Source organism: Azolla caroliniana, unplaced genomic scaffold (assembly GCF_043228905.1).
Source record: "Azolla caroliniana isolate FFs.n. ecotype wild unplaced genomic scaffold, voAzoCaro1.0.p SCAF_1, whole genome shotgun sequence".
NCBI classification, from domain to species: domain Eukaryota; kingdom Viridiplantae; phylum Streptophyta; class Polypodiopsida; order Salviniales; family Salviniaceae; genus Azolla; species Azolla caroliniana.
In genome coordinates this window covers 7,380,958-7,407,048 of record NW_028230436.1, presented here as the reverse complement: position 1 = coordinate 7,407,048, position 26,091 = coordinate 7,380,958, and the positions used below count along the sequence as shown (strand labels likewise).

The window sequence follows — 26,091 nt, the reverse complement described above, 5'->3', positions numbered from 1 at the left end:
AGCTTCGCCAGGATCAATTTCGGTAGCCCGTTCAGCTTCATTGACCAGTACTGTTACTTGATTATTTTCTACCATGGCAAAACCACCCATTAGCGCCATGGCGGACCACCTGCAAGTCAAGGATGAGAATGCACACTCATTTTAGTAGTAATGTCAAGAAAATTTATCCAAATCACCTTTGATTATTGACCATGAAGCGAAACAGGATGCCTCGAGGACCAAAGTAGGAATTGGAAATGGACATACAATTTTGAAGGCTGTAGTCGGTGCTTGAGACCTCAAGGTTGTGGGAAGCTCATTAGCCGGGATTAGGACATACACTTGACGACGAGAAGGGGAGGGGGACGTTGGTACTCGCAAGGCTGTTCTATGAAAATATGAATGAATAAACCCTAGGTTTAACATGGCGGCCACAAAATGTCTTGTTTGGCCCTCCTCTTGAAGTTAGATCACAAAAGTTTTACAATAAAATGTGTTTAGTTAGATCACAAAAGCTTTACAGTAAAATATGTTTAGTTAGATCACAACAGCTTTAGAGTGAAATGTGGTTAACACTAATAATGCGTTTAGTTAGATAAGATGAGCATGAGAGTAGAATGTTTTTTAATATTAATAATGTGTTTAGTTAGATGACAAAAGCTTTAGAGTAATAATGTGTTTAACACTAATAATGTGTTTTAACAGCAGAAGCATTTTGTGTTTTCCTAGTGTTAGATCTTATTTTATTCTGGCTCACTATATATATCTTGTTTCTACAGAACTCACCTCTGTCTGTCTGTCTGTCTGTTTTCATTAGTAGCGACATCTAAGAAAGAGCCCCCATGTTGAGAGCTATTCCTTTTAAATGCCAACTCTCTGTTGGACCCCATTACAGCGAAACCCTGAACCCTCAGAAGAATTCAAGCAGAAACACAGAGACAAGCCATTCTTATCGAACCGGCCCCCACCTTGGGTTAACCTCAAGAAAAAAATGCTTGGCTTTTCGAATTCCATTTATAAACTAGAAACTGATGAATCCAGTAAAGATCGAGTTTCGCTTCTAAACCGTATTAAATCATGTGGGAGAGAGAAGAACTTGTGTGAGTTGAGAAGAATCCATGATGATATTTTTCATGGAAATAACAGCGTGTTTGTTAAGGATGTATATGTTTCTACGTCCTTAATTAGAACATTTGCCAAATGTGGTGCTTTGAAAGAATCAAGAGATGTGTTTGAGCAACTTCTGATTCGAGATGTTGTTTCTTGGACTGCCCTTATATCTGGATATGCTCAACATGGATATGGTCAAGAAGCCCTTTTATGCTTCAATAAGATGAAAGAGGAAGGAATCTCTCCGAATTCGGTAACGTATCTATCTATTTTGAGAGCTTGTGGTAGTATTGGATGCTTAGAGATAGGAGAAGGCATAGATGTTGAGGTCAGAAAGCGAGGACTGTTGGAGAAAGATGTATTGTTAGGTAATACGTTAATAAGGATGTATGCTAGGTGTGGTGCACTTGAGAAAGCACAAGAAGTATTCGAAAAGATTCCAGTGCGAAATGTGGTATCTTGGACGGCACTTATTTCGGGATATACCGAACATGGGCTTGGCCACAAAGCTGTGAAATGCTATAAGCAAATGCAAGATGAAGGACTTTTTCCAGATGTGGTAACTTACATTTGCATTTTGAAGGCTTGTGGCATTATTGGGTCTCTGAAGGTCGGGGAAGATATTGATGCCAGGGTTAGAAAAGAAGGATTATTACGAAAAGATGCAGTGATTGGAAATGCATTGATTGATATGTATGCGAAATGTGGCGCACTTGACAAAGCACGAGGCATTTTTAATGAGCTTCCGGTAGATCATATTGCAGCTTGGAATGCCCTAATCACTGGATATGCCAAGTGTGGACTCGGTCATGAAGCTCTAAAATGTTTCAGAGATATGAAAGACAAGAAAATATGCCCAAATGTGGTAACTTATGTTTCCCTTTCGAAGGCTTGTGGGATGATTGGATCACTAGAGATCGGAGAAGAGATATATGGTGAGGTTCGGAAAAGGGGGTTATTGTATGGCAATCTCAAGCTTGGTACTGCATTGGTAGACATGTATGCCAAGTGTGGTTCACTTGAGAAAGCAAAAGAGGTATTTGGAGGACTTACATCACATGATACTGCATCATGGACTTCGCTTTTAGTTGGATATTCAGATAATGGGTACCATGATGAAGCCATAAAATGTTTTAAAGATATGCAATGTGAAGGAATCTGTCCAGATTCAGTAACTTATTTGTGCATTTTGAAAGCTTGTGGTAATGCTGGATCTCTTGAGATTGGGGAAAGCATTGGTTCCGATCTTCGAAGGCAAGGATTATTGGAGAAAGATGTTGCTCTTGGGAATGCACTGCTCGAAATGTATGCCAAATGTGGTGCACTAGAGAAAGCACAAGAACTATTTGAATGGCTTCCAATGCGAGATGCATTGTCTTGGACTTCCCTAATAGCTGGATATACCCACCTAGGGCTTGGAGATGAAGCGTTAAAATGCTTCAGACACATGCAAAATGAGGGTGTTTTACCAGATGCGGTAACATATGCATGTGTTTTGAAAGCTTGTGGCATTGTAGGATCGCTAAATATGGGGGAAGAAATAGGTGACGAGGTTAAAAGCCAAGGGCTTTTGCATACAGAGATTGTGCTTGGCACCGCATTGATAGACATGTATGCGAAGTGTGGAGAGCTACACAAAGCACGGGGAGTATTCGAAGAGCTTCCAGTTCAGAATGTTGTATCATGGGTCGCACTTATGTCCGGATATGCACAAATAGGTCAAGCTGAAATTGTTTTGGAACTCTACACAAAAATGAAAAGAGAAGGCCTAGACCCAAATTTGGTTACTTTCCTTGTTTTGATCAATGCATGTAGTCATGGAGGTCTACTAGAGGCAGGACAGAAGCTGTTTGATGAAATGCAGAGCATTTATGGCCTAGCGCCAACGATAGACCACTACACTTGTATGATTGATCTATTTGGCCGTGCTGGACACTTTGACAAGGCCGTGAAATTGCTTGATGAGGTACAGTCTTTGAACCATCTTCAGCTACTTTTGGCTATACTCGGAAATTGTTACAAGTGGATGAATGTGAACCTTGGGAGATGGGCATTCAAGGAATCAATAAAGTTAGATGAGAAGTGTGCAACTGCTTATATCACAATGCAAAACATATATATGGCGACTAACATGGAAAGAGAGGCAGACGTAATTTAAATGTTTGAAAGCAAAGAATAAAGCACGGATGGTATCTGGGCAAGGTTGGTGGATTGATGCTAGAGCCTAGTAGGAATGTGCATTCATTTGATGGGTTGGATGATAAGAACCACACTCATATATATGCAAAAATAGGTGAAATCCATCGAAAACTATTACAAAGGGATGATTCCCAGTACCTGCATTGGTTGCCAGAAATGGTATTAGATGAAAATATGGTGTGTGGGCATAATGACAAGCTTTCAATGGCATATGTGTTGATTCATACACATGAAGGCAAGGGCCTATACATGTGACCAAGGACATGCGGATTTGTGACAAGTGCCACTCAACCATCTTGCTTATATCGATGATTGAAAAGCGAAGGATTCTAGTGAATGCAGCTAACCATATTCATATTTTTGAGGATGGCATATGTATTTGTGATGCCAACTATTGATGTATACATTATTTTTCGCTAATGCAATTAGATTAGATTAGATATTTTTTAGTGCCCATAGAGGCCAATATTGACCCATTAGATATCAATTGCAGAGGGGGTTGGTTTGATGCTGGCTATTGCCACTTATAAGACAAAGTTTTCGATGAGAGATTGCATACTAATGATCAATAATGGAAAAGAAATACTCAATAAGATGTTGATTGCCATGTGCAAGAATTTAATTCCCAATCTAGGAACCAGAGATTATGCAGTAATGATCAATAATGCCAAAGAATATTCTTAAGAGATTATTTGCTATAGCACAATGTGAAAGCATTGCCTTCATATATCATATAAGAGAAATTGGAACCTCTGAACAATTCTAAGAAACAATGTATTGTTGCTTAGATTCATGAACACAAAACAATGTTACTTGTTCCTAAAGTAGAAATGAAAGAATGTCATTTGTAAAATAGTATTGACGCATGAGGTGTAATAAAACAATGTTAATAATTTGTAATGCAGTGAGGATAGGATGTATGTACTACAATTTCAAGTAGCAACTATAGATTAGGGAGTGAACTATGTGAGAGACTAAACACACTTGTATGCTTAATGTATTACGTATATTGATTTGTTGCAGATATAATGGTCATTAAAAAGCTTCACTTCTTTAAAAAAACTACATTGACAGGATTTAGAATAACCAATGACGAGTTTAGACATGATTAAAGAAATTAAGGTCAAAGGTAGGGTTTTCATGCAACCACATTTGGATGCTCCTTACATATAGAAGGTAAACACATACTTGTTTAGGGAGGTTGGCAAAAGCAAGTAGGTCTACAGTCTAGGTAACTATCACTACATATACAAATTCAACCTCGTATGTGCATGTACATTGATCATGGCCTCCTTTTAGTCATAACGTCTGCTAATGGGTCTGTCTTGAGCTTTAATCAGTTCCCTGATGTGTGTAGTTATATGTATATAACTCCGACTATCTTTTAGTCCTGAATTAAATGCTTTACAAAAACTTCAAACTCGTATAGAAGTAAAAAATGAGGTCCACAAACTAATGGGAAATTTTGGGCCTCATTAGACCCTAAAGTTACTATGCCTACGCTCATATAACGATACTATCGCGCGAAAATATTTTCCTACAACCGATGAGTTCCGCTATATCCCAGATGGTGTGATTGTTCAACCACAAAAGAGAGAAAATCAGGATGAATTGACCATATAATTGCTCAAATAGCACATTTTAGTTGCTCTTTCTGGGGTTGACCAAGGGCATGCAGAGGGAGATAACAAAAACTCTGGGGACATTAGGTGAAGACTGATTAAAGGTTATTTGGGTGTTTTCCCATTTTGGCATTACTACCCATATGATTTTCTGGCTCCTAAGACACTTGAAATTTGGGGGTTCTGCTGAGGCTATGGTGAGAACCATGAAGTTTCTTTACCCATCTGTTTTCATTGGCATTAGCAAAGAATTTATTCATCCCCCATCAGTGTACAGAGGACAAACAAAGGGATGTTGAAATTTAATCATATCAACGTATCATCATAATCATCACGAAGTTGAGCTTTGCGTCTCACTGCAGAATCCTTGTTGGGTTCTTTGGAAGCTTATCAGATAAAGCATCCCCCTGTTCCATATGCCAGAGGAAATGTTGTCTATAAAGTTTCCTCGGAATGATCTTCTCCATCAAAATGCTTTGTTGCAAGTGATAAAAAGCATGTGGTAAAAAGAAAAGACCTTAATGGAGCTCGAAGATTGCTTGATGAAAATGATCTTTGATGCAATGGAGCAATCATATTTTCTCAATCCAAGTGTAGAACACCACAATGGCAGGGAAGAATCATAAATCAGCTAGCAAAAATGGATGAAAGGTTACAAGAATTTATTTAAAAAACAACATGATACATTGTGAAAGATAGTCTCTCCATGTTGGATATATACAAACAAGTTCCAGTAATTTAAACGACTTATCTTATGGATATGATGATTTCGACTATATCAATTATGTAACATTATTCGAGTCTTGATTGATTTCTAGGTTTCAACAAAACTGCATGACCATTATAATGGATAGAACAATATCTAGGGCAAGATCAAGGATTGAAAAAGCTCAAAAGAGAAGAAATTTGCTAAAGAGGAGAAATCCTCAACTATAGCTGGTTTTGCCTAATAATGCCCGAATGGCTTGCAAATCAGTTTGATACCTATGTTGTTGATTTGAAGCTTAAAACAATTTAGTGTTAAGATGGCCATTTTTTAAACATATAGTTGTAAAACTAGATTATAGAAAATGTTTTATTCTCAGCTTGAACAGTTTAAAAACATTTAGGATGAAATCAATTTCATCAATTGATGATATGCATGATCACTATGAATTCCATGATTGTTTTTTGGTTATCGTAATTGATTGTATTGACATTGAAGCATTTAACAAGGAATATGGGTTTGTTTCTTTACGGAGAAAATGGCGATGAGAAGATGTATAAGTTGAAAAGATTACATATATAAGCATTTTTGACTGCATAACGATTCGAATATCATTTACATATACCACTGCAAATATCATTTCAAATTATCACCCATTACTGTAAATATCACTACGAATATTCGAATAGCACTTCAAATATTGTTACAAATAGAGTTATGTACACACTACTAACTCAAATGTTTAATTGTGGATACATGTTGGCTATAAATATCCACTATTTAGCTACAAATATTGCTTTTTCAACCCAGCTAGCACTACTATTATTGAAGTAAAAAAGTAATGGATCTTTTTGAGTTTATAATTCTAGTTACTATCAGAGTCATTATCATTGGCTTTATCTATGTCAATCTCTTCCCATTCTCCATTACCTGAGGGAAATGAATAAAAATAAATAAAAACATGAATTAGATTCAAAGAAGGAAGCCAAAAGTATACATTATATATTACAAGTGGTTGATGAAAGTTTCGAACAACTATTCCTTATTAAAGAAACTTACTTTTCCGTAGAGTCATCGCTATTATCGAATTGTTCTCAACCTACACATATGGTTCATGTGATTAAGTCATTAATATGGAACTAGAAAGTTACCAAATTCGACTTAAATTTTTTTTTGATTCTTTGTAAAATATAAAATAATGTATTGAGCATTCTTGTTAAAAAATGTATAACAATATAACAAGCATTCATGTTAAAAAATGTGAGGTACACACTTTTAAAAAACACCAAAGAAAAAAGTTAAGATGATCAACAAGAGAAATAGACCACTTGAATTGTTCTTGAGAAAGATTTGCTTTATGCAGCCTAGAACTCTCCTCAAAACTAATCTTACTTGTGCACTGTTTGTGATTAGTAGTAAAACATGCATTGTTCATGACAATTCAAAACTACATGGGCCTATCTTTAGGTTTGCCCTTGTACTTCGTTCTTGTGTTCATCCAAATGGTCTCTACACACCTAGCTTCATCAATGAAAATTTATTTTATATCAGCAATCTCTATCAATATACTCATCTTTGGTGACATAATCCACATCCTTTAGGGTCAGTTGTGGTGTGTTACAATTAGATGGACATCAACGTCGTCGACTAAAATGTTTTGTATAATCTATTCCTCATCATCCAAATACTCTAAATGTTGTGATTGTGTTAGTGTTACATTTCCGACTTCTCCATGCATCATCATCATCATCATCATGGAATGCATAGAGGTAGAGATGAACACATTAGAGACAACAAATACATACATTAATAGTTGCCAAACAAAAGATAGACATGTATGAGAGAGAAAGAGAGGATGTGCAAGTGTGAAGGAATCAAACCCATGTATTGTGATTGTGTTGTGTTAACTTTCATCTTTCTCCACAAGATCATCCTAAATTCCTTAGAGATAGAGACATACACATGAGAGAGAGCAAGAGGATGTGCAAGTATGAGGGAATTCACTAGAGAGAGAATGAGAGAGAGGGATATTTTTTTTCTTTTTGTTTTATTAGAGAGAGATATTAACGTCTTCTAAGACTAGATTTGGCCCATAAGACAGAGAGGGAGAGAGAGGTTTTGTGTGTTAGTTGGTAAGGTTGCTTGGTGAAGAGATGAAAGCCATGCATTCAACCTCTACATTCCCTAGGGCCATATGGTTGGTTATTTTAGTATACATAGTGAGACTTAAACCCCAACTATGAATGTTAGTAAAATCTTGGCTTATCACTAATATAAGATAGAAATCATGGGTTCTAGTTAGAACTTAGGATAGAGGTTCTCCTAGTCTCATTCCATGGTGGAAAGAGTTCAAGACGTAAAGTCAAGATTAGAAGTAAAGTGCAAGAAATATACTTGTGGGAGGGTCCTAAGAGAGAGGATGAGCTTGCAAGGACAATGGAAAAGTGCTAAAAGTGAGGCACTTGAAGACTATGGAACTGGGTAATTAACTTACATGTTGTTGTGAGAGGGTCTTGTGGTCGTCGAGCACATGGTGTGAATCCATGAGAATCAACCGTTGGTTCCTCACGAGATTATCAGTTAGAGTTTGGAGCTTCACTTTGATTTGCTTCACGTCATCCCAAGGATTGCACTGCACAAAATATGTTGTCTTCTTCCTCTTGACACGTATATACATGGCCTGAAAAATAAAGTAAGCACATAACACACTCCTAAGTTCTCTTTATAGACTCTCTCTATGTAATAACTTAATAAGAAAAGCTAACATACACACACGCGTGCGTGCACACGCGCATCTCATGCTAAAAGCAACATAGTAAATACTAATAGTGAACATCTTGTTGGGCCAAATAATAACCTAAAGTTTCAAGATTTACCAAAACAACCTTCCTCTCTCAAAATTGGTAATTCTTGGAAATTTAGGTGTATTCTAGTGAATACCCAACAAACATTGAGAATGTTTTGTTTGATATTGAATGACAAACATCTAATAAACACCTCACCATCTTTGTAGGTAAAAAACTTCTCTCCTCTTCCTTATAGCAAACCGCCCCAGCCCCTTGTCTCTCTCTCTCTCTCTCTCTCTATCACAAATACTACCTCTTTTGAGACTCTCTATTTATAAGCTCTTTGCCTTATTCACTTTCTTTGAACTACCCTCTATTTATATAAATTCCTCGCTCTACTATCCACTTACCTCAAATGATGAGGAAAAAGGTGTCTCCTTGCCTTCCACAACTAACTTTTGTACCTTTGCCATGTGCTTGTGAAGGGTATAATCCCACTTCCACCCCACATGGCCATTGGCCCATGCCCATGCCTTGTCAAAAACTACACTTGCACTTTCTCGTCCAATAAGGTACAACATAACTTTCTCTTCCCTTCTCTTCCCACCTTCTCAATTCCATTCCTCGTGTTTTCTATATTTTCTTCTTGACAATAAGTTCCTTTTTTAGACGTATAGTGTATATTCCACCTTGGGTGGTGCAAGTTCAACCTCAAAGATTTCACATCCTTTGTCGTTTCATTACACTTTGCCTTATAATTGCTCCGATTCTAGAAAGTTGTATTTGTCAGAAAAGACATGGATTCTTTCACACTGTACTATGTGTGTGTGTGTGTGTGTGAGAGAGAGAGAGAGAGAGAGAGATGACATATGCACTCAACACAATTATGTTACGCACACAATCATTTATACCCACATGTTATGGATATTTGTTATGTATGTCAAAACAATGTCGTGACAAATACCTACGTTGAACTATTAGTATGCTCATGTTTTGGGATGGTGTTGTATCAACATTTGGTTGTCAATTATCCTATCCCGTTTCAACATAAAAGACTTCCATTGTTAATTTTGGAGCTCAAAATGTCGTTAGGGCCTTAGTAAACGCAATATAACTTAACGAAGTGTATCTCCAATACGTGGTGTTAGGAGACTATAGCACACATGTAGTATGTGTTGGGCTACAAGTTGATCACATTATAACGGTTGACACATTTACTAGTGTGCAAGGAATGATAAATGATGGATTCAAGTCAGATATGCAAACAATATCTACCAAATGAGACAAAATATTCCATTATCTTCCCCTAAATATGCACATGATGTCATTGTGCACTTATTGTGTGGTGTCACATGTGTAGCATATATGCATTTATTATCTTTTTCTGTCAGTTTGTGAATATTTTTGTGTAACAAATTGGCACCTCCGTCGTTCTTGGCCACATTATTTGAGCTCTTTTAAGCCTAGAACATCGTAATGTGTGCATATGGAACTTTTATCAAAGTAGATCATCTTGCGGTGATCCTTCTTGCTACGACATAACTTATTGTTGTGAAAACACACATTTTATTCATCGAAACATCAAGTTGTGTCATTATGTGTGACATGATGAGGGGAGGGATATTTGTCCACTACCTTAAAGAAGTAATAATAAACAAAACATGGATCCTAATTGTGGAAATCCAATCTTATAGATTATATCCTTTCTGCATATGAGTTTTAGTAATTGTCATTATAAATCAACTGTAGAGATTTAGATTGCGAGTTATGAGATGTTCTTTTTGTTTTTGTCAACTGTTTGAATTGTAGCAACTGATCAACTTATCAAGACATGATCAAGACATCCCTGTTTTACAATAACTAATAAAGTGGGCATGGTTCCATAAAAAAGACCATAAAGGAATGATGTGGACAAAGGGAATTTTTCTTTTCATCAAGATAAGTTTATAAGCTTAACGGAACATTAAAAAAAGCAAATAGATTGTTGTGATTGCCGAGTGGTGCTAGGAGGCATGGTTGTTTTTTTGGACTGAAATTCGTAATTTCTTTTCTTTTTCTTTTGAAATTCCATGTAAGGATTTTCACAATGATCCACTACGGTGGTGCATTACGGATGGGATGCCTTTTCCTATTTTAGCAGACCCTTGTATCAAAGAAAAGCCTCCCATTTGATATTTGAAAGGTAGAGTCTTGTGGACGAGTATGAGCATTTTGAGTTTTTAACTTAATCCTAAGATTTGGGTAAACCCAGGGACCTCAACATCTGAACATTGATCAAACTTTTGAAACGAATATCCCAAGGATAAGGCTGTTGTTTGTTCTCTATCCTAATCTTTCATTTCCATCATTTATTAATCTCTCTGTCTCTCTCACTACATAGTGGCATTGCCATTTCTATCCATCTTTCATTGCTAGAAAGCCAACAAAATTTTTATAACTAGTTTATCTCTTGAAGAAATACCATACTTTATCAACAAAGAAAAGACAAAGAGTTATGTAGAGGGATACACATTCACTTTCTTAGCATTTGCCATTGTACATGAATTGTAAGGTAACATGCAGACCACGTGTATAATGATGACACCATAGCTTACATTAAACCCAAGTTTGACATATAGTGAATGTTGTGTGCCTGCACATGACATGTGCATATCTCAACATTTCTATGCCATGTACCATGTAAATCTCATATTCCTTATTAATATATGGCATCACATCCCTTAAAGTCATTTCATGGTTTGATATTTCCTATATGATATCTCATGAGAGACTCTCTCTCCTCAACTCTAAAGGGCAACTTGCTTTATATGTATAATAGAACCTAATATTATGTAATGATTTATTACAAGGTATTATAAAGGTACATTCTTATAGGCATATTTTGATGAGATATGACTCGCAGTGATGAGATCGTATCTGATCATGAGTCGTGACATTTATATACATGTGTGTATGTGTTCTATTCATTGTAATTTGTATCATTGTTGTTATGATGATACTATACAAATATGATATGTTTAATGATTGGAATGTACCCATATTCGTCTTTTTTTCTTACCATTTTTATCATATGCCAAGTAAATCTTATATTTGTAATCAATAAGTGACATCTACTTCCTTATGGACATTCTCCATCAAGGTCTATTCATGCCTTACACATTTCGCATCTTGCTACATTTCACCATATTTAATTCCACATTGGCACCATTTTAATCATGCCAAATGATTGGTGCATTAGGAAATAAAATATGGTGAAATGATGTTGATGGAGAATGTCAATAAAGATTGAGATGTGATTTATTGACTCTAAGAATGTAATTGACATGTTTATGAAATCCAGGTAGGCTCAAATTGCAAATTATATTTGAATAATTTGTATATCCTTATTATGTACTATGCAAAATTGGATGTTTTGATAATTTCACTAATTCCCAATCTCAGATGTAATAATCCAAATGAGAATAACACGTAGGATTAAAACCATGAGGCAAAGGTAACACACACATCATAATATAAGTAAACACTCTAGAAAACAATTAGATACAATGCATCATATATTATAACACAATGTGAAAGTGTTACTTTTTTGTACAATATATTAGACATTACACATTCTTGCCAATTAAGCAATATTTGTGTATGTATTTAGGCTCACAACGTAACAATCTTGAAAATCTTATAGTTGAAACTTATAACGTATTAACAATTTTGGATCTAAATAGGAGGACCTTCCAAATGACAATTGAATGCCATTGACGACATAGAAACTATGGTATGAAGCATAAAGTAATTTAAGAAGAAAATTCAAGGAAAAGTATGCTAGGACTATGACTTTGCATCCCCAAATGTAATCATGAAGGTAATGATAACTTGTCCTCAAGAGATGATAAGCAACACACTTATGACACCCACTTATATGAGAGGTCATGCAGAAAACATGACACTAAAGAGTGATCAACAATCTCCTCAATAGTTGAAAACACAACATTCCATCTTGCCAAACTTCCACTTCAACAAACATTGTAATCAATTGTAGGAGCAATTTTACGATTCCAATGAAGAAGTTGGTAGCTTAACCTAGAAGAGGTTTTAAAGGACGTAACATGAGAGGTAACATTATAAAATCACACCATTAAGCGAGCACAATTTGAGGTAATTGAGAACTTCAACATAGTTGAGTTCAACACTCCAAGACTAGTGGGATTTAGCAAAACTATAGCCGATGACACCCATTACTCCTACCTTGCCCAAAATTAAAAGGCAATGTCGGGCAAACCAATAGCCCAATTGGCAATACAAATAAACCAACTCCTACACTAATAGGTGAATCACCACTAATAGACACCAGACCTATTGATCCATGAGGCTAAGAACTTGTACCAATAGAGACATGATTTGAAAATTTTGTGTCTAGTGAAGTAATGTGTAAATGCTTATTGAACTCAAATAAATAATACAAGTTGGGAGAAAAAAGATGTAACACCATGTAGTAACTTAAGTGGCTAAAGCAAATGGTTTTGGGAAGTCGAAAATATTTTTTTTTATAAGAATAGCAAATGCTACGTTGGGGGAAATGGAGAACGTCCAAGCTATTGTAAAAAAGTCTTAAAGGCAATAATATTAAGAGAGCTTTTGTTTATAAAATTGTGGGAGTTTTTTTTCTAACTTCTAAGTTTGAAAGAGTTTGCATTTTTCAATGTGGTCCTCTAGGCTATTTATAAAATAGTTTGTTTTGTTTTTCTTATTCTACATCATCTTCTATTGTATAATCTAAATGAAGGGGTTAAGAGACTCTTATTCTTCAAATCAGCCAATATATGATAGAAACATGAATTCCAATATTTCCGTCTTTTTATTCTAATGAATGCAAAATGTCTCTTTATTATCATAGTATAGTGGTATGCCATTGTCATTAACGCCATCATCATCATCGTAATCATCATCATTTTCGTGATTATCTTCATCACCAATGTCATAATCACCATTCGTCAACATTGTCATCTACTTCATCATAATTAGTGTCATTGTTATCATCTTTCTTGTCACTAACAAAGGGACCATCATCATGAAAACCTCATTGAATTTGTCTCGTCATGATCCATCTCCATCTCGCTCATCTAATAATTCATCATAATGTAATGTGTCATGTCTCCTAATGCAAGGCTTTGGTTCCGCTCCCCATTTCACATTCACACTCAAATAACCTCAAAATTGGAGGTAGGACTAGGGACCTCGTAGTTGTCTACACCTAATGATGACAACCTCGGAATTGGGTTGGTCATCGCAGATGAGGCAAGGAATGTGGATGAGCCAATTGGCAAAGGTGATGACCCCAATACCTCATGGTTGTGTAAATATGCCTAACAATGAAGACGTCAAATTTGGGGTGATCATCATACACTAGGCAAGGATTGTATTGCTCATGGAAACCTCAGAATTCTCTACAGTGTCGAGAACCATAACAATAAAAACAGCTATAGCAAAACCATGAATTTAAGTGTAGAAGAAAAGGAGAGGGAACAAGGGATAAAAAAAGGGAAAGGTAGAGAGAGAAGATGAAAAACTCAAGAGTGAGGAAGAGAAGAATGTAAATGTAAACCAATGAAGAAATGGGAATGGGTATAATTTGAATGATCAGTTGTACCCAATTCATCATATCAAGATAATCAATTAGGAGAATGATGAATTGGTTCATCAAGTAGGTTCTTCTAGATGATGAGAACCACTTCATTGGAATGTCATTGTCTCATTGACAATTTGGAATGATAGCAAATTGGCTAGCTCCGGCCAACCCGCCTAACTTCTTTTTGGAAGAGTACGAGTAGGGTTAGGTGAACATTGCTATTTACCGTATGGATCCAATGGTTATGGTATTGCTTTACTGGTAGCACTCGACAACTTTGTTAGCTATGGAAACACCTAATGGGTGGGGTGTGGGTTCATATGGTTTTGGTGGACGAAATGGGCATATAAAAGGTGAAGAACAAATCATATGGGATAGGGAAGAGCTAGGGGAATAAAAGAAGAATAAGACCATAGAGTGCACATTTGGTAGTTGTGGATCTCGTGTTTTGGCATGGGCAAAAAGGGAGACAAATGTATAACTAGTTTCTCACAGAGTTGAGAATACGAACAAAGAGAAGGCCCCTTGGAGAAGGAAAAGAAAGGTGTTGATTAATGGGGGAAAAGAATATAGCATAAAACAATTAGGGGTTGTAGGTTTGAGGCTTTGGAACCAAAATTTCCAAAGAGTACTTTTAGGAAAACCATGAGTTGAGCTGACTAAATACATTGAACTAAGCAACAACAAATACTAAGTTTGTAGAAGTAGAAAAATGCCAAGCTACTATAAAAGAGTGCGTAAGGCAAAATTAAGAGAACTTTGGACTTTTCTTTTTCCTATTGTAAGATTGTGGGAAAGCTTTTTCTCTAAGGGGGTCTTCAAGGCTGTTCATAAGGCTTGGAAGTTGGAGAGGGGGGTGGGGGGTGGGGAGGGTTCTTCTTTGAGCCTATCCATAATTTGAACAGAAGGGGTTAAGCCATCTCTACTCTTGAAAACATTCATTGAGATATGGATTTTGATTTTATCTTTTAATTCTAATATAAAGTGTCTCTTTTCTATCATAGGTATATGGTTTATTATCATCTTCGTAATCATTGTCGGCACTTCATTGACTTTGAGACCATCATCACCATTGTGGTGTATCATCTTCATAATGATTGTCGGCACCTCATTGACTTTCCCATCATCATCACCATTGTGGTATATCATCTTCGTAATCATTGTGGGCACCTCATTGACTTTGCCATCATCCCCACCATTGTAATCGTGATCAGAATTCTCATCGTTGTCATCAATATCCTCATCATTACGTAATTTGCCATAGTACTCTTGGTCCAAGGCCCTTGTGGTCCCATGCCCCATTTTAAGAAGCTCAAGTGGTAACTACAACAACACTTATTTATTATTTAAAACTAGTGCACTTAATGTAGAGGGGAGCTTGAAAATAAAGGCGGATTGGTCATTGTTCTTCAAATCTTGCATTCAAGATGTGGTTTTCATGATCTAAGATTCAGTTTGTTTCAAAAAATGGTTTTTGGACGGATTCAAACCGAATGAAGTCACATGCATATGCATCCGCAACTCATACACGTATGATGGTTCTGTCTTGGATGTGTAGTTGAATTGGACAAAGTAATGGAAGTGGCTAGAAGGATGTCATATGGCCCTCATCTTGTGTGTTTTGAAGCTATGAGCAAAGAGGTATGTTGAGTAGGACTACCAGCTAGAAAAGTAGTCTCTTCTACTACATTGATTTGTGAATATGTTGAGTATGGTTATGTTGAAGAGGTTCAGTATATGGTAAACCAAGAACGCTCTAAGCTATTTTGAAAATATGCAACGCCAACATATTTTCTTTTATGTTGAAAGTTTGTAGCATGATTCGATCTATAAACAAGGGAAGAGACAATTCTTGGCAATGCATTACTTTATATATATTCTGAATGTGGTTTATTTTTTAAGGGAAGGAAGCAAAGCTAAAACTTATTTCAAGAGGATGCACTGTGATCACTTCTTGCCAAATACAATCACCTCCATTTGCATATTCAAGGCTTGTTCAACCACAGGGGCTTTACATTGAGGAAAAACGTAGAAAGTGCTCAAGGGGCTTCCAGGGCTTCCAATTCGGGTTGTGACTTCTAAGAATGCACTAATTTCAAGATATTACCAGTATAGATTTGGCCATACAACATTGAATCTTTTTGAACAAATGCAAAATGATGGTCTTTCTCTGGATGTAATCACCTTTGTAAGTTTGTTAAAGCCATGTAGCAGTGAGGAGTGGTTGATAGGCATAGAAAGTCACAATGAAATCATGAGTAGGAGACCGTTAGAAGACAATACTGAGCTTGGGAATGCTTTGTTGGACATGTATGCTATATGTGGCAAGCTTAAAAAAGCACAAAAAATAGTCAATGATATTTTAGTTCGAGATGTGGTCTCTTGGAATGCTTTGATATCGGGATATGCTAAAAACACACTAGATTCTTTAAAGAAAATGTACCTCGAGGGTCAAATCTTGCCGGATGTGGTACAATGTTGTTAATGTTGGCTTCAAGGGGCTTCCAGTTCGGGTTGTGGCTTCTAAGAATGCACTAATTTCAGGATATTACTAGTATAGATTTGGCCATAAAACATTGAACCTTTTTAAACAAATGCAAAATGATGGTCTTTCTCTGGATGTAATCACCTTTGTAAGATTGTTAAAGCCATGTGGCAGTGTAGAAGTGGTTGATAGGCATAGAAAGTCACAAGGAAATCATGAGTAAGAGACTGTTAGAAGACAATACTGAGCTTGGGAATGCTTTGTTGGACATGTATGCTATATGAGGCAAGCTTGAAAAAGCACAAAAAATAGTCAATGATATTTTAGTTCGAGATGTGGTCTCTTGGAATGCTTTGATATCGGGATATGCTGAGAAGGGTCATGCTGAAAAAGCACTAGATTCTTTAAAGAAAAATTACCTCGAGGGTCAAATCTTGCCGGATGTGGTACAATGTTGTTAATGTTGGCATTTGCTGAACTATAATTGAGACCCACGAGCTTTTTGATGAATTATTGCTAATTGTCAGGGGGCTCCACTATATACATATAAAGAGGTTGTATCACATGCGTTCAAGATATCTTTTATAAACCCCTTATACATGTTTTTTCACTATTTTAGAACCCTTTTTCCCTTATTGTTTGGAAGAAGACAAGGTTTGGTCTATGGTATCTTCTTTAGTAGTTTGGATGTTATGGAAGGTAAGTTGTAAGTGTGTATTTCAAAATGTCAAACCGAATGCAGTTGAGTTAGTCAAGGAGATGTGGTTGATGCTCCTACATACTCTAAAAGGTCAATATGAGGCAATACATGGTGAGCCTGATGTTGTGTTTCGCAAGCAACAACAATTTTGAGAAATTTGAAAAAGGTACAGATCTTCACCTATTTTGGGGACAAAATAAAATGGAGATATGCTCCACCAAGATGGCTTTTCCGCCCCCTGTCTTGAAAAGACCATGCATAAGGGTTTCCGCTACTAGACATGTCCATTCATGTGGGTAGGAGGGTTGTAATAGATTGTATGGATACTTTGTAGCCGTTGGGCATCTTTTCATTAATACCACGGTGAATCTTGACTTTAAAAATAAAAAAAATAAAAAAACCCCCTTATTGTCAATATATATTTTGACAACAACTACATATCTTAAATACCCTTACATAGAAAAACACATGTATAATTCTATAATGTATATAAATATGCATTGTATTATTTGAATGTGTTGGGCATATTTTATGCATGGTTGTATGTATGTATGTATGTATGTATGTATATGTTATGTGCGTGTATGTATTGTGTTGTATTCCATGTGTATGTATTGTATTGTATTGCATGTGTTGTATGTATTGTATTATGCCATGTGTCTATGAATGTATGTATATATGCAAATGTGTGTATATATGTGTTCTATATATGTGCATGTTAGATCTATGTGGATGTGTATTCTAATTTCTATACATGTCACAATAAAATAGGTTGGTAGTGTTTAATTTTTGTTTTTACTTTTTTTAACAAGTATTTATTTATTTTGTTCTTCATTTTGTGTTTTTTGTTTTTCTTTTCTACATTTCTTTTGTTTAGGATGTGTTTGTTTGTATGTATGGATGTATGTATGTTTGCTTGTTTGTATGTATATTGCATGTATGTGAGCGTGGAGAGTATGTGCGTCTTCACACCACCTTCATTCAAAGAATAGGATCAACTTCAATGCCATCTTCTTTGACATGCCTATGTAACATTGCCTATCGTGGTTTCATAGAAGTGAAAAATGATATATCTAATAGAAGATATATCATAACAAGAATAGAATAGGATCACCTTCAATGCCATCTTCTTTGACATGCGTATGTAACATTGCATATATCATGGTTTCATGGAAGTGAAAAACAATATATCTAACAGAAGATATATCATAACACGAATATACCATGTGATGTGCAAGAATAATTCACAACATTCAACTTGAGAAAGAACTTCACTGCATGAAGTTGCTACAATACCAAAACAAACACATACCGAGTTTTTCTCTAAGAAAACTTCAACATTTAAGTCCTTAAGTTCCTACAATGCAACCACACACAATACTTTTAACCTTTAAACATCTCTTCCATAGCCATAGCCATTAATCTCTCTACAATAGAAACATAGCAAGTAAGCTATGGAACCCACAAAGGTTTAGATTCAAGAACATCTAATCAGAAAGGTTTGGTCTCAACAACAATATTTATCATAGATAGGTTTGGTCTTGACAAATTAACTGGTACATAATGAAAACACATTGTGGGAATTTGTGTATCCAATTCACAACAAATAAAACCAAAATAGAGTTTCAATTATGAACACAATTCATATGCCTCTTGTATTGGCAACATACTTAAACATGACAAATTTACCTCAACCATGGAAACTAGCACCAGAACCATCATGCCGACCATATGACTTGCATGAAATGTCGAAGCACCCCATTGAAGAGCATAAGGAATGCAACGCTTAGAAATTCAAAATTAAACTAAATTCACAATTTCGGCAACTTGATATTCAATCTAAATATCAACTTAGATACATATAACTTGCAATATATAACTAGGAATTACTAAAAGAGAATCAGTAGAGGAACAATGATTTTATATCACCAAAAAATGGGTATCCAATATTTATCCATGAGTAACACTTGCCCAAAAATAGATAACATTGAGATATACACGCATATCACTTACATTTAGTGCGTTTCAAAGGGTGACTCTATCTAATTGCCCACACTTCAAAAATGATGTTATATTGTGCAATGAGCAATAGAAACAATCAATATGGTGAAACAACCAATGACGCTCGACCAATCCAGCAGTTGGAAGCAATAACATTAAAGGCATGTCTGTAGGCTCCCATTAGTTTGAAACCACCATTGGACTATTTTGTTCCCGCTAATTGGAGATGTGGTACAAGGGACTGCCATGTTATTGGGCGATATTGAGCATGATAAGAATGTGCAAGGCTTCCTCTTACCTAATACGATAACATTTTATGGTATGTTGAAAGCATGTGGCAACAAGGGAGAATTGGTTGTACATGCTAAAATGAAATTAGATTTTGTGATGGATGGAGGAATTGTGGTATAGATTGGCTTCAATAGTTGCACAATCTCTACAGAAAGTAGTGTTGTAGCCAATGTACCTTTTTTAAAACTAATGGAAGGATATTTTCTTTTGAAAAAAATAAATTAGAGGGGAGGTCAAATACCTAAGACAGAAACTTAGGGTATAAGCTCTTATTTAAGATGAGCATGAAAGCTTAATTAAGGAATGTGTGAGGGAGAGGTGCGCATTGGGTGGATTGACAGTCTAAGGAAGGTACACGTTTGTTAGAGGTCACTACAAATATATTGTATCATCATGTAACGACATCATTATCTTGGCTATCACCTAAAGCTAAAAATATGTGGAATGTATGTAAGTCAAATGCAAAGTACTAACAAATATTGCAATGTGGTTGCATTCACATTTGCCATTTCGTACAAAGGTATTCATATAGAGAGTCATGATTGGTGGGCTCCCATTAGGTTCACCTTAAGGAGACAAAGGCTAAGGTTAACTACCTGTTTTGTTTGTACCATTCCATTGGAGGACACTACACATAGGTTCATTAAATGTTGAAGTGATTAAATGCCCTACAATGCATATCATTGGAGGTACTTATCGAAGATTTGGCAAGTCTTAACCCATTGTTATTTGAAGCCTCAAACATGGGTTTTTGCTTAGTATTTTTCAAAAATAGTCCAAACGACGAGCTAGAGATATGATCTAATTTCTACGACATTGGGGACTGCAGCACTATTGGAATATGTGGAATGCTTACATGTTTGATGGTAAACAAGGGGCAAAAGCCTATGTGGAGAAGTTAAAAGGCATTCTCATGTGGAATTTTTGGATGTTAGAGCATGTGGGGATCATTTCCTAATGAAGTGCTTGTTCTCGTTTTCTAATGCCTTTCCAAGATATCCCTCTACCTACATTCCATTGGTAGGGAATGATTCAGAAGTTGTAACATTAGGTTTTACATACAATTAATGTAACTATGTGCTTTACCCAAAAATGAGAGGGAAAAGAAGATTAAGGCTCTAAATCAAAAGTGATGAAAAGGAGGACTTCAAAGAGCCCAAGGTGTGGCTTCTATAGTCATCTTACATTATTTAGGTCCTTTCACTCTAAAAGGGCCGCCAATAAGTCTTTGTCTATCTTCCTTGTATCTTACATTATTTTGGTACCCATTGTCAAGTTTACTATGTAATGTTGTAAGAAAGGCATGGGAAGTGTAGCATATGATTTGAGCTTAACGACACAGTTAGGGTGATACTAAAGAACCCATTCTTCATCAGTCTTCAATTTCCAATTTCCAATTGCTGTTGGTAGAATCGAGGGTGTAAACTGCCCATGGCCACGAGTAGGACTAAGCAGAGAGATCTTGGTATTGGCTTACCAAATCAGCTTACTCTTTGTGAAAGGGCAAGGGAAATTGCTTTGCAATGTCTTGCTTCCATGGACATGAGGTCCTCTAGCTCTGACCTTTTGCATGTGCAGCTGGGAGACTTGCATCTTTCGATTCAGCATTTTGCAAACCTTTACAAGCGCGTTAGAGATTCTGGGACCTGGCTGAATCCTGATGGTGCCATGTTGGTTTGAATCTTCGCATCCGTCAGTCCATCTAGCATGTTTGATTCCTTCACCGGGCAGGGGAGTCATTTCAGAGCTACTCTTTAGTCCGAGTCTTGTGGAAAGTTTCTCTATAACTATGATTTTGGTGATTTACCGCCATTTGGCTATTGTTTCCTACCTCCACTTTGGGCTGTCCATGGGGTGATTGCCTGCAGATATTGCCATGTGCTTACTTCTCGAACATTGGTTGGGTTGGTGTTGAAGTGAGGGTTGTTTTTTGGCGAGCTTGTGACATGGGTATTAATTGTGGTATAGCATTTGATCTGTGCAAGTGGTTTGGTCTATGCAGGCCTGTTGGTGCTGGGCTCGGATACCCTACGATGGCTGAGGCTGGCACGGGTGGTTCTGAGCAGTAATAGTGTTGTAAATGTTGATTGAGCTGTTTGGATGTCTTTGTGAAGTCATTTCTGGTTCCAAGATATGTCATCTATCACAACGACCCTCACATTTGAAGGATTCCAGGGTTATTGGCGATGTCCCAACAGTCCAATATGCCTATGGAGAGGTTTTACTATTGTCAATTTCGTGATCAATTTAAAGTCCTTGTCCAGCGACCAGTTGCGTGGTTGGCACAACGGCCAAGTACTGGAATTGAATGATGTCTAGTTGGAATCAAATGATTTACTAGGGCATTGTTACATGAGGCAGTTGTCAAACCATGTAAAAGAGGCTGAAAACCTCTTCAACATAGCACTTCTGCTTGAACGTCCAACACGTTCCATGCAAAGGGCATCAAACGCCCAAAACCTGTGAGATGGTATATCTAATGGGTCTACATTAACAGTACTCAAATGTGGGTTAGGGGACGGCAAAGAGATTGGCATTCCACTCTGACGAATAATAGAACTGCATTATCCTCCACTTGTTTCGCTCTCAAAACTTTTGGTGAGGGTAAAATATGTCATCATCGAAGTAGCAGGGAGCGGGAGGGGGAACTCCAACCGAAGTTGAAGGTGGTAGGGCTGGTACGTAAGATGTTGAAATGTGACAGGTCCACAGGTGAAGAGGTGATGCATTTGTTGACCAGGCTTCCATTGGAACTGGAAGGGTAATTCAAGTCCACAATAGTCTGACTCAGTCTCTTGTTATCTGACTGTATGCATGGCAAATTGTTGTAAACTTAGTTGGACACCTAGAGGATGTTAAAGTTTAAATGAATGACATTTTATACCACCAATGACATTTTTTCTATGTTCCATTGGCCATAATCTCAACCCCCCAATCAGCTTAATACAGTGGCCTCACACATTGAGGAGGGTTACATCCTACACAACCCTTATTAGACCAGCACTACCATCATGGATCCTGATAATCGAGATTACAAACATTGAACTCAAGTTAAGGAGCGTAATACCCTACATTACACATACGCAAAGCTCAACGATCTCCATTATCCCCTTGGATAATGTGAATGAGACTTGTGGACAGACAACAATGTCCCAGGCCCCAATGTCTGAATTATATTCAAATCATGCTTTCATACTGATCTTCATAGGTCATATGATTCAGGTATGCTCTGTGGTGATCCCACCTCTGGTGGATTATGGAAACAACCATTTACCACTATACTCCACTGAAGTTTAGTTGCTCACATGAGCTCACTTGGGAACCTTGACCCAGTTGTACCCGGTCGGTGGATCTTGTAGCAGTGCAGACATCTCATGCACTCCCCTTTGCATATCATGAGACATATCTATTTACCATGCACACATACACCAAAGCACATATGTCATCCAGCTCTAGGTGTTTTCTCAAAGGCCAGTGTCCCAAGCTCCAGATTCATGCATTTATGAGATGCTGCCCAAAACACTAACTAGAATGAATAACAATTAAATGATGACCTTTTTCCCATCACAATTAGGATAACATAGGTGATTTAGTGTTTTCTTTTCTTTATTAGAGAATAGCTTCTTCCCCTCCTTCATTAATCTTGTGTGATTACATAGGTTCAAAAGTGAGGGAAGTAACTGCATTTGAATACATACCTTTAGCCTTCATCTGATGGAATAAACCCATGACTACTTCAGCTCAGCCAAATGTGTGTACCCAGCCATATGTGCATTCCCTGAAGAAACATAGCGAGTCGGAAGTTTGTGGAACACTTTTTGTGCTTTTTCAAGTGCACCATGCTTCACATATATATCAACCGATGCAGTAACAAGGATAACCTCCTTTTTTACTAATAAACCTAGTGTCTCAGCCTTGGCATGGACCTCCTCTCCAATGTGAAGATACCATGTGATGCCACAAGCTTTGAAAATGGAAATAAAGGTAACCAAATCGGGAATAAAGCACTCAGTTTGCATTTGTTGAAAGCAATGCCCAAGCTTCTTCACAAGGTTCATGTTCAGGATATCCAGAAATCAATGCACTCCATGCTACTATATGAGTTTTGGAATCTCAAAGAACGACTTGTCTTGCCATTTTGAGCATCCCACGCCTAGTACACATATCAACAATGGGTGTACAAGGCACAACAGTTTTCTCTAGAAACCCACAGTTGTTCACATTTGCGTGCAATACTTCTCCAAACTCAAGAAACCCTAAAGTTCCACAAGCTTTTAATCTGCAGTTAATAAAAGTGACAACATCGGGTGATGCCCTCATCTCTCATTTGATTGAAGAAACTTGAGACTTTATTTGCAAGATGTTGATGTGAATAATATGTTATAAGAACATTCCAGGTCAAAACATTTCTCGTCAGTATCTCTTCAAATACCTCTTGATATTTCCTTAACGTACCACATAAAATCCATCTGTCATGTCAATCCAAGCATTACCAAGAACATTTTTTTGCATAAATCAGTGTCTTTATGATATGAACATGTATCTCTTCTCCCATCTTGGGGCCCCACATGATATGCTGCCTCAAGATTTTAAAGCAGAAACAAAGGTTCCTTCCTCTTGCTTCTTTCTGACGCTATTCAGAGCTCTTCTGGCTTGGCTATGGCGATCTAATCCTGAGATGAGGGCACTCCAAGTTGCAATATTTCTAACATGAATGATGAACCACATCAAATACATCTTGTATTTCATAGAAATAGCAAGAAATGCAATCTTGATAGAGATTTTTTTAAGAAACAACAATTTTGTCAAGGATTTCAGAGTGTGATTTTCTTGCTTCCCACTGATTCCTCTGTTTCTACCTGATTTGTTGAGATATAGAAGAGCACACCTGATCCTCTGCAACAAGATGGGCGTTACAGTCATCGAGTCCTCTGTGAATAAAGGTCATCATCATCTTCCCCCTGCACTCTCCCATATGGTTTAACACAAGGCCCAAGTTCAAACCCCCCGAAAGATGCTCCATTCCTAATCCAAACTTATTGGCTCTAGCTTTCTAAGTTCCGATTACGGTTTCCTTGTTTCCGATTCGCTGCTGATTTCTAGATCCTAATTCTGATATATGCAAGAAGATCTATCAGAAGCTCGATGGGTCCTCTTAAGTCCATAACATAAGTAGTATGTATGTACGATTGAATGTATGATTGTCTGAGTATATATACATATGTTGGCATTCGTATGTGTGTATGTATGGTATGTGTGCACAGTGTATGTATGATTGTATGTATGTATGATTGTGTTTATGTGCATGTGCATGACTTTACATATGGTTGGTTGGTTGTATGATGTATCAGTATGTATGTATGTATGATTGATAATGTGTACGGATTATGTATGCATGATTGTGTGTATATGCACATGCATGACTTTACATTGGTTGGTTGGCTGTATGTACAGTATGTATGTATGATCGATAATGTGTACAGATTATGTATGCATGATTGTGTGTATATGCATGTGCATGACTTTATATATGGTTGGTTGGTTGTATTTATGTATGTATGTATGTATGTATGTATGTATGTATGTATGTATGTATGTATGTATGTATGTATGATCAATCATGTGTATGGATTATGTATGCATGTGCATGACTTTACATATGGTTGATTGGTTGGTTCAGCTCGGAAAAAGTTTTGGCACGATACCTACATGCTTTACATTTGCGTCTATCACATATGTATTATTGGTGATCACCAATGTGATTGAGGTTCAAGGATCCCATAGATCAAGTGCTCCACTTCTGTCTTTAAAAGATGATATCCCTTTTTAAATATTTTCAGCCACCACGATGGGTGGAGGTGGTTGCTCCCTCCATCAGTCACTTGAGAATCACATCTCTATATACATTTGTCTATACTAATGAATGGATATGTTAAAAATGTGTGATTGTATGTATGTGTGTTTTGTTCGATTATATGGGTATGTATGTACGATTGAGTATGTGATTGTATGTATATGCATGTATGGTTGAGTATAATTGTACAAATGATTGTACAACCATACATGTATAATTGATTGGCGCATGGAACATGAGTACATTGGTTTTCTTGATGTGTGTCTTTCCGTAGGAAGGGATATTCATACTCCGACCACAAAGTCTGAATGCGTGAATATAGCACAGGTTTTCTTGATGTGTGTCTCTTTCTTAGGAAGGGATATTCATAGTCCGGCCACAAAGTCTGAATGCATGAATAAAGCATATAGAGATGAGCTCAACCTTCCACATATTCTTTTTCTTGTGGTGTTTAAGTCATCACCTCCCTCATGAGCGATCATAAAAGAAAATATATAAAATGGGGGGATTTTGAATCCAATCTTTTGGATTTATTTTATTAAAAAAATGTTAAAGATGGAAAGCTAAATGTCATGCAACAATTTGTAAAAGAAAATAAATGGAAAGGGGGGGATTTTGAATCCAATAATTTTCAATTGATTTATTTACTTTTAATTTGAAAAGTGCACGAGCTAACTAATATGTTTTGTTGCACGAATTTGGCATCGCGTTTCATATAGAAATGTCATTAATTTT

At 36.7% G+C, this 26,091-nt stretch overlaps 2 protein-coding genes across 2 annotated transcripts; one reads left to right on the top strand and one right to left on the bottom strand.

Moving 5' to 3' along the window:
• Nucleotides 1–970: 970 nt before the first annotated feature.
• LOC147868731 (pentatricopeptide repeat-containing protein At3g09040, mitochondrial-like) lies at nucleotides 971–3,247 on the top strand. The gene has a single exon (XM_087339562.1). The coding sequence runs from the start codon at nucleotides 971–973 to the stop codon at nucleotides 3,245–3,247; it is 2,277 nt and encodes a 758-aa protein (XP_087195688.1).
• Nucleotides 3,248–6,255: 3,008 nt separating this feature from the next.
• Nucleotides 6,256–8,778, bottom strand: LOC147868730 (uncharacterized). The gene is made up of 4 exons (XM_087334305.1): nucleotides 8,619–8,778; nucleotides 8,111–8,296; nucleotides 6,676–6,715; nucleotides 6,256–6,546 (listed from the first exon to the last, which is right to left on the bottom strand). Exons 1-4 carry the CDS (start codon nucleotides 8,619–8,621, stop codon nucleotides 6,482–6,484), a joined length of 294 nt encoding a protein of 97 aa, XP_087190431.1. The 5' UTR covers nucleotides 8,622–8,778; the 3' UTR covers nucleotides 6,256–6,481.
• Between the last annotated feature and the right edge of the window lie 17,313 nt (nucleotides 8,779–26,091).

What these genes read in the sequence shown, in the direction of transcription:
- LOC147868731 (XM_087339562.1), top strand. Translation starts at nt 971, where the DNA reads ATGCTTGGCTTTTCGAATTCCATTTATAAACTAGAAACTGATGAATCC.
- LOC147868730 (XM_087334305.1), bottom strand. An exon ending in AGACCCTCTCACAACAACAT is followed by an intron (nt 6,716 to 8,110) that starts GTAAGTTAATTA and finishes CCATATGTGTAG; the next exon opens with GTTGAGAACAATTCGATAAT. An exon ending in AGCGATGACTCTACGGAAAA is followed by an intron (nt 6,547 to 6,675) that starts GTAAGTTTCTTT and finishes CATTTCCCTCAG; the next exon opens with GTAATGGAGAATGGGAAGAG.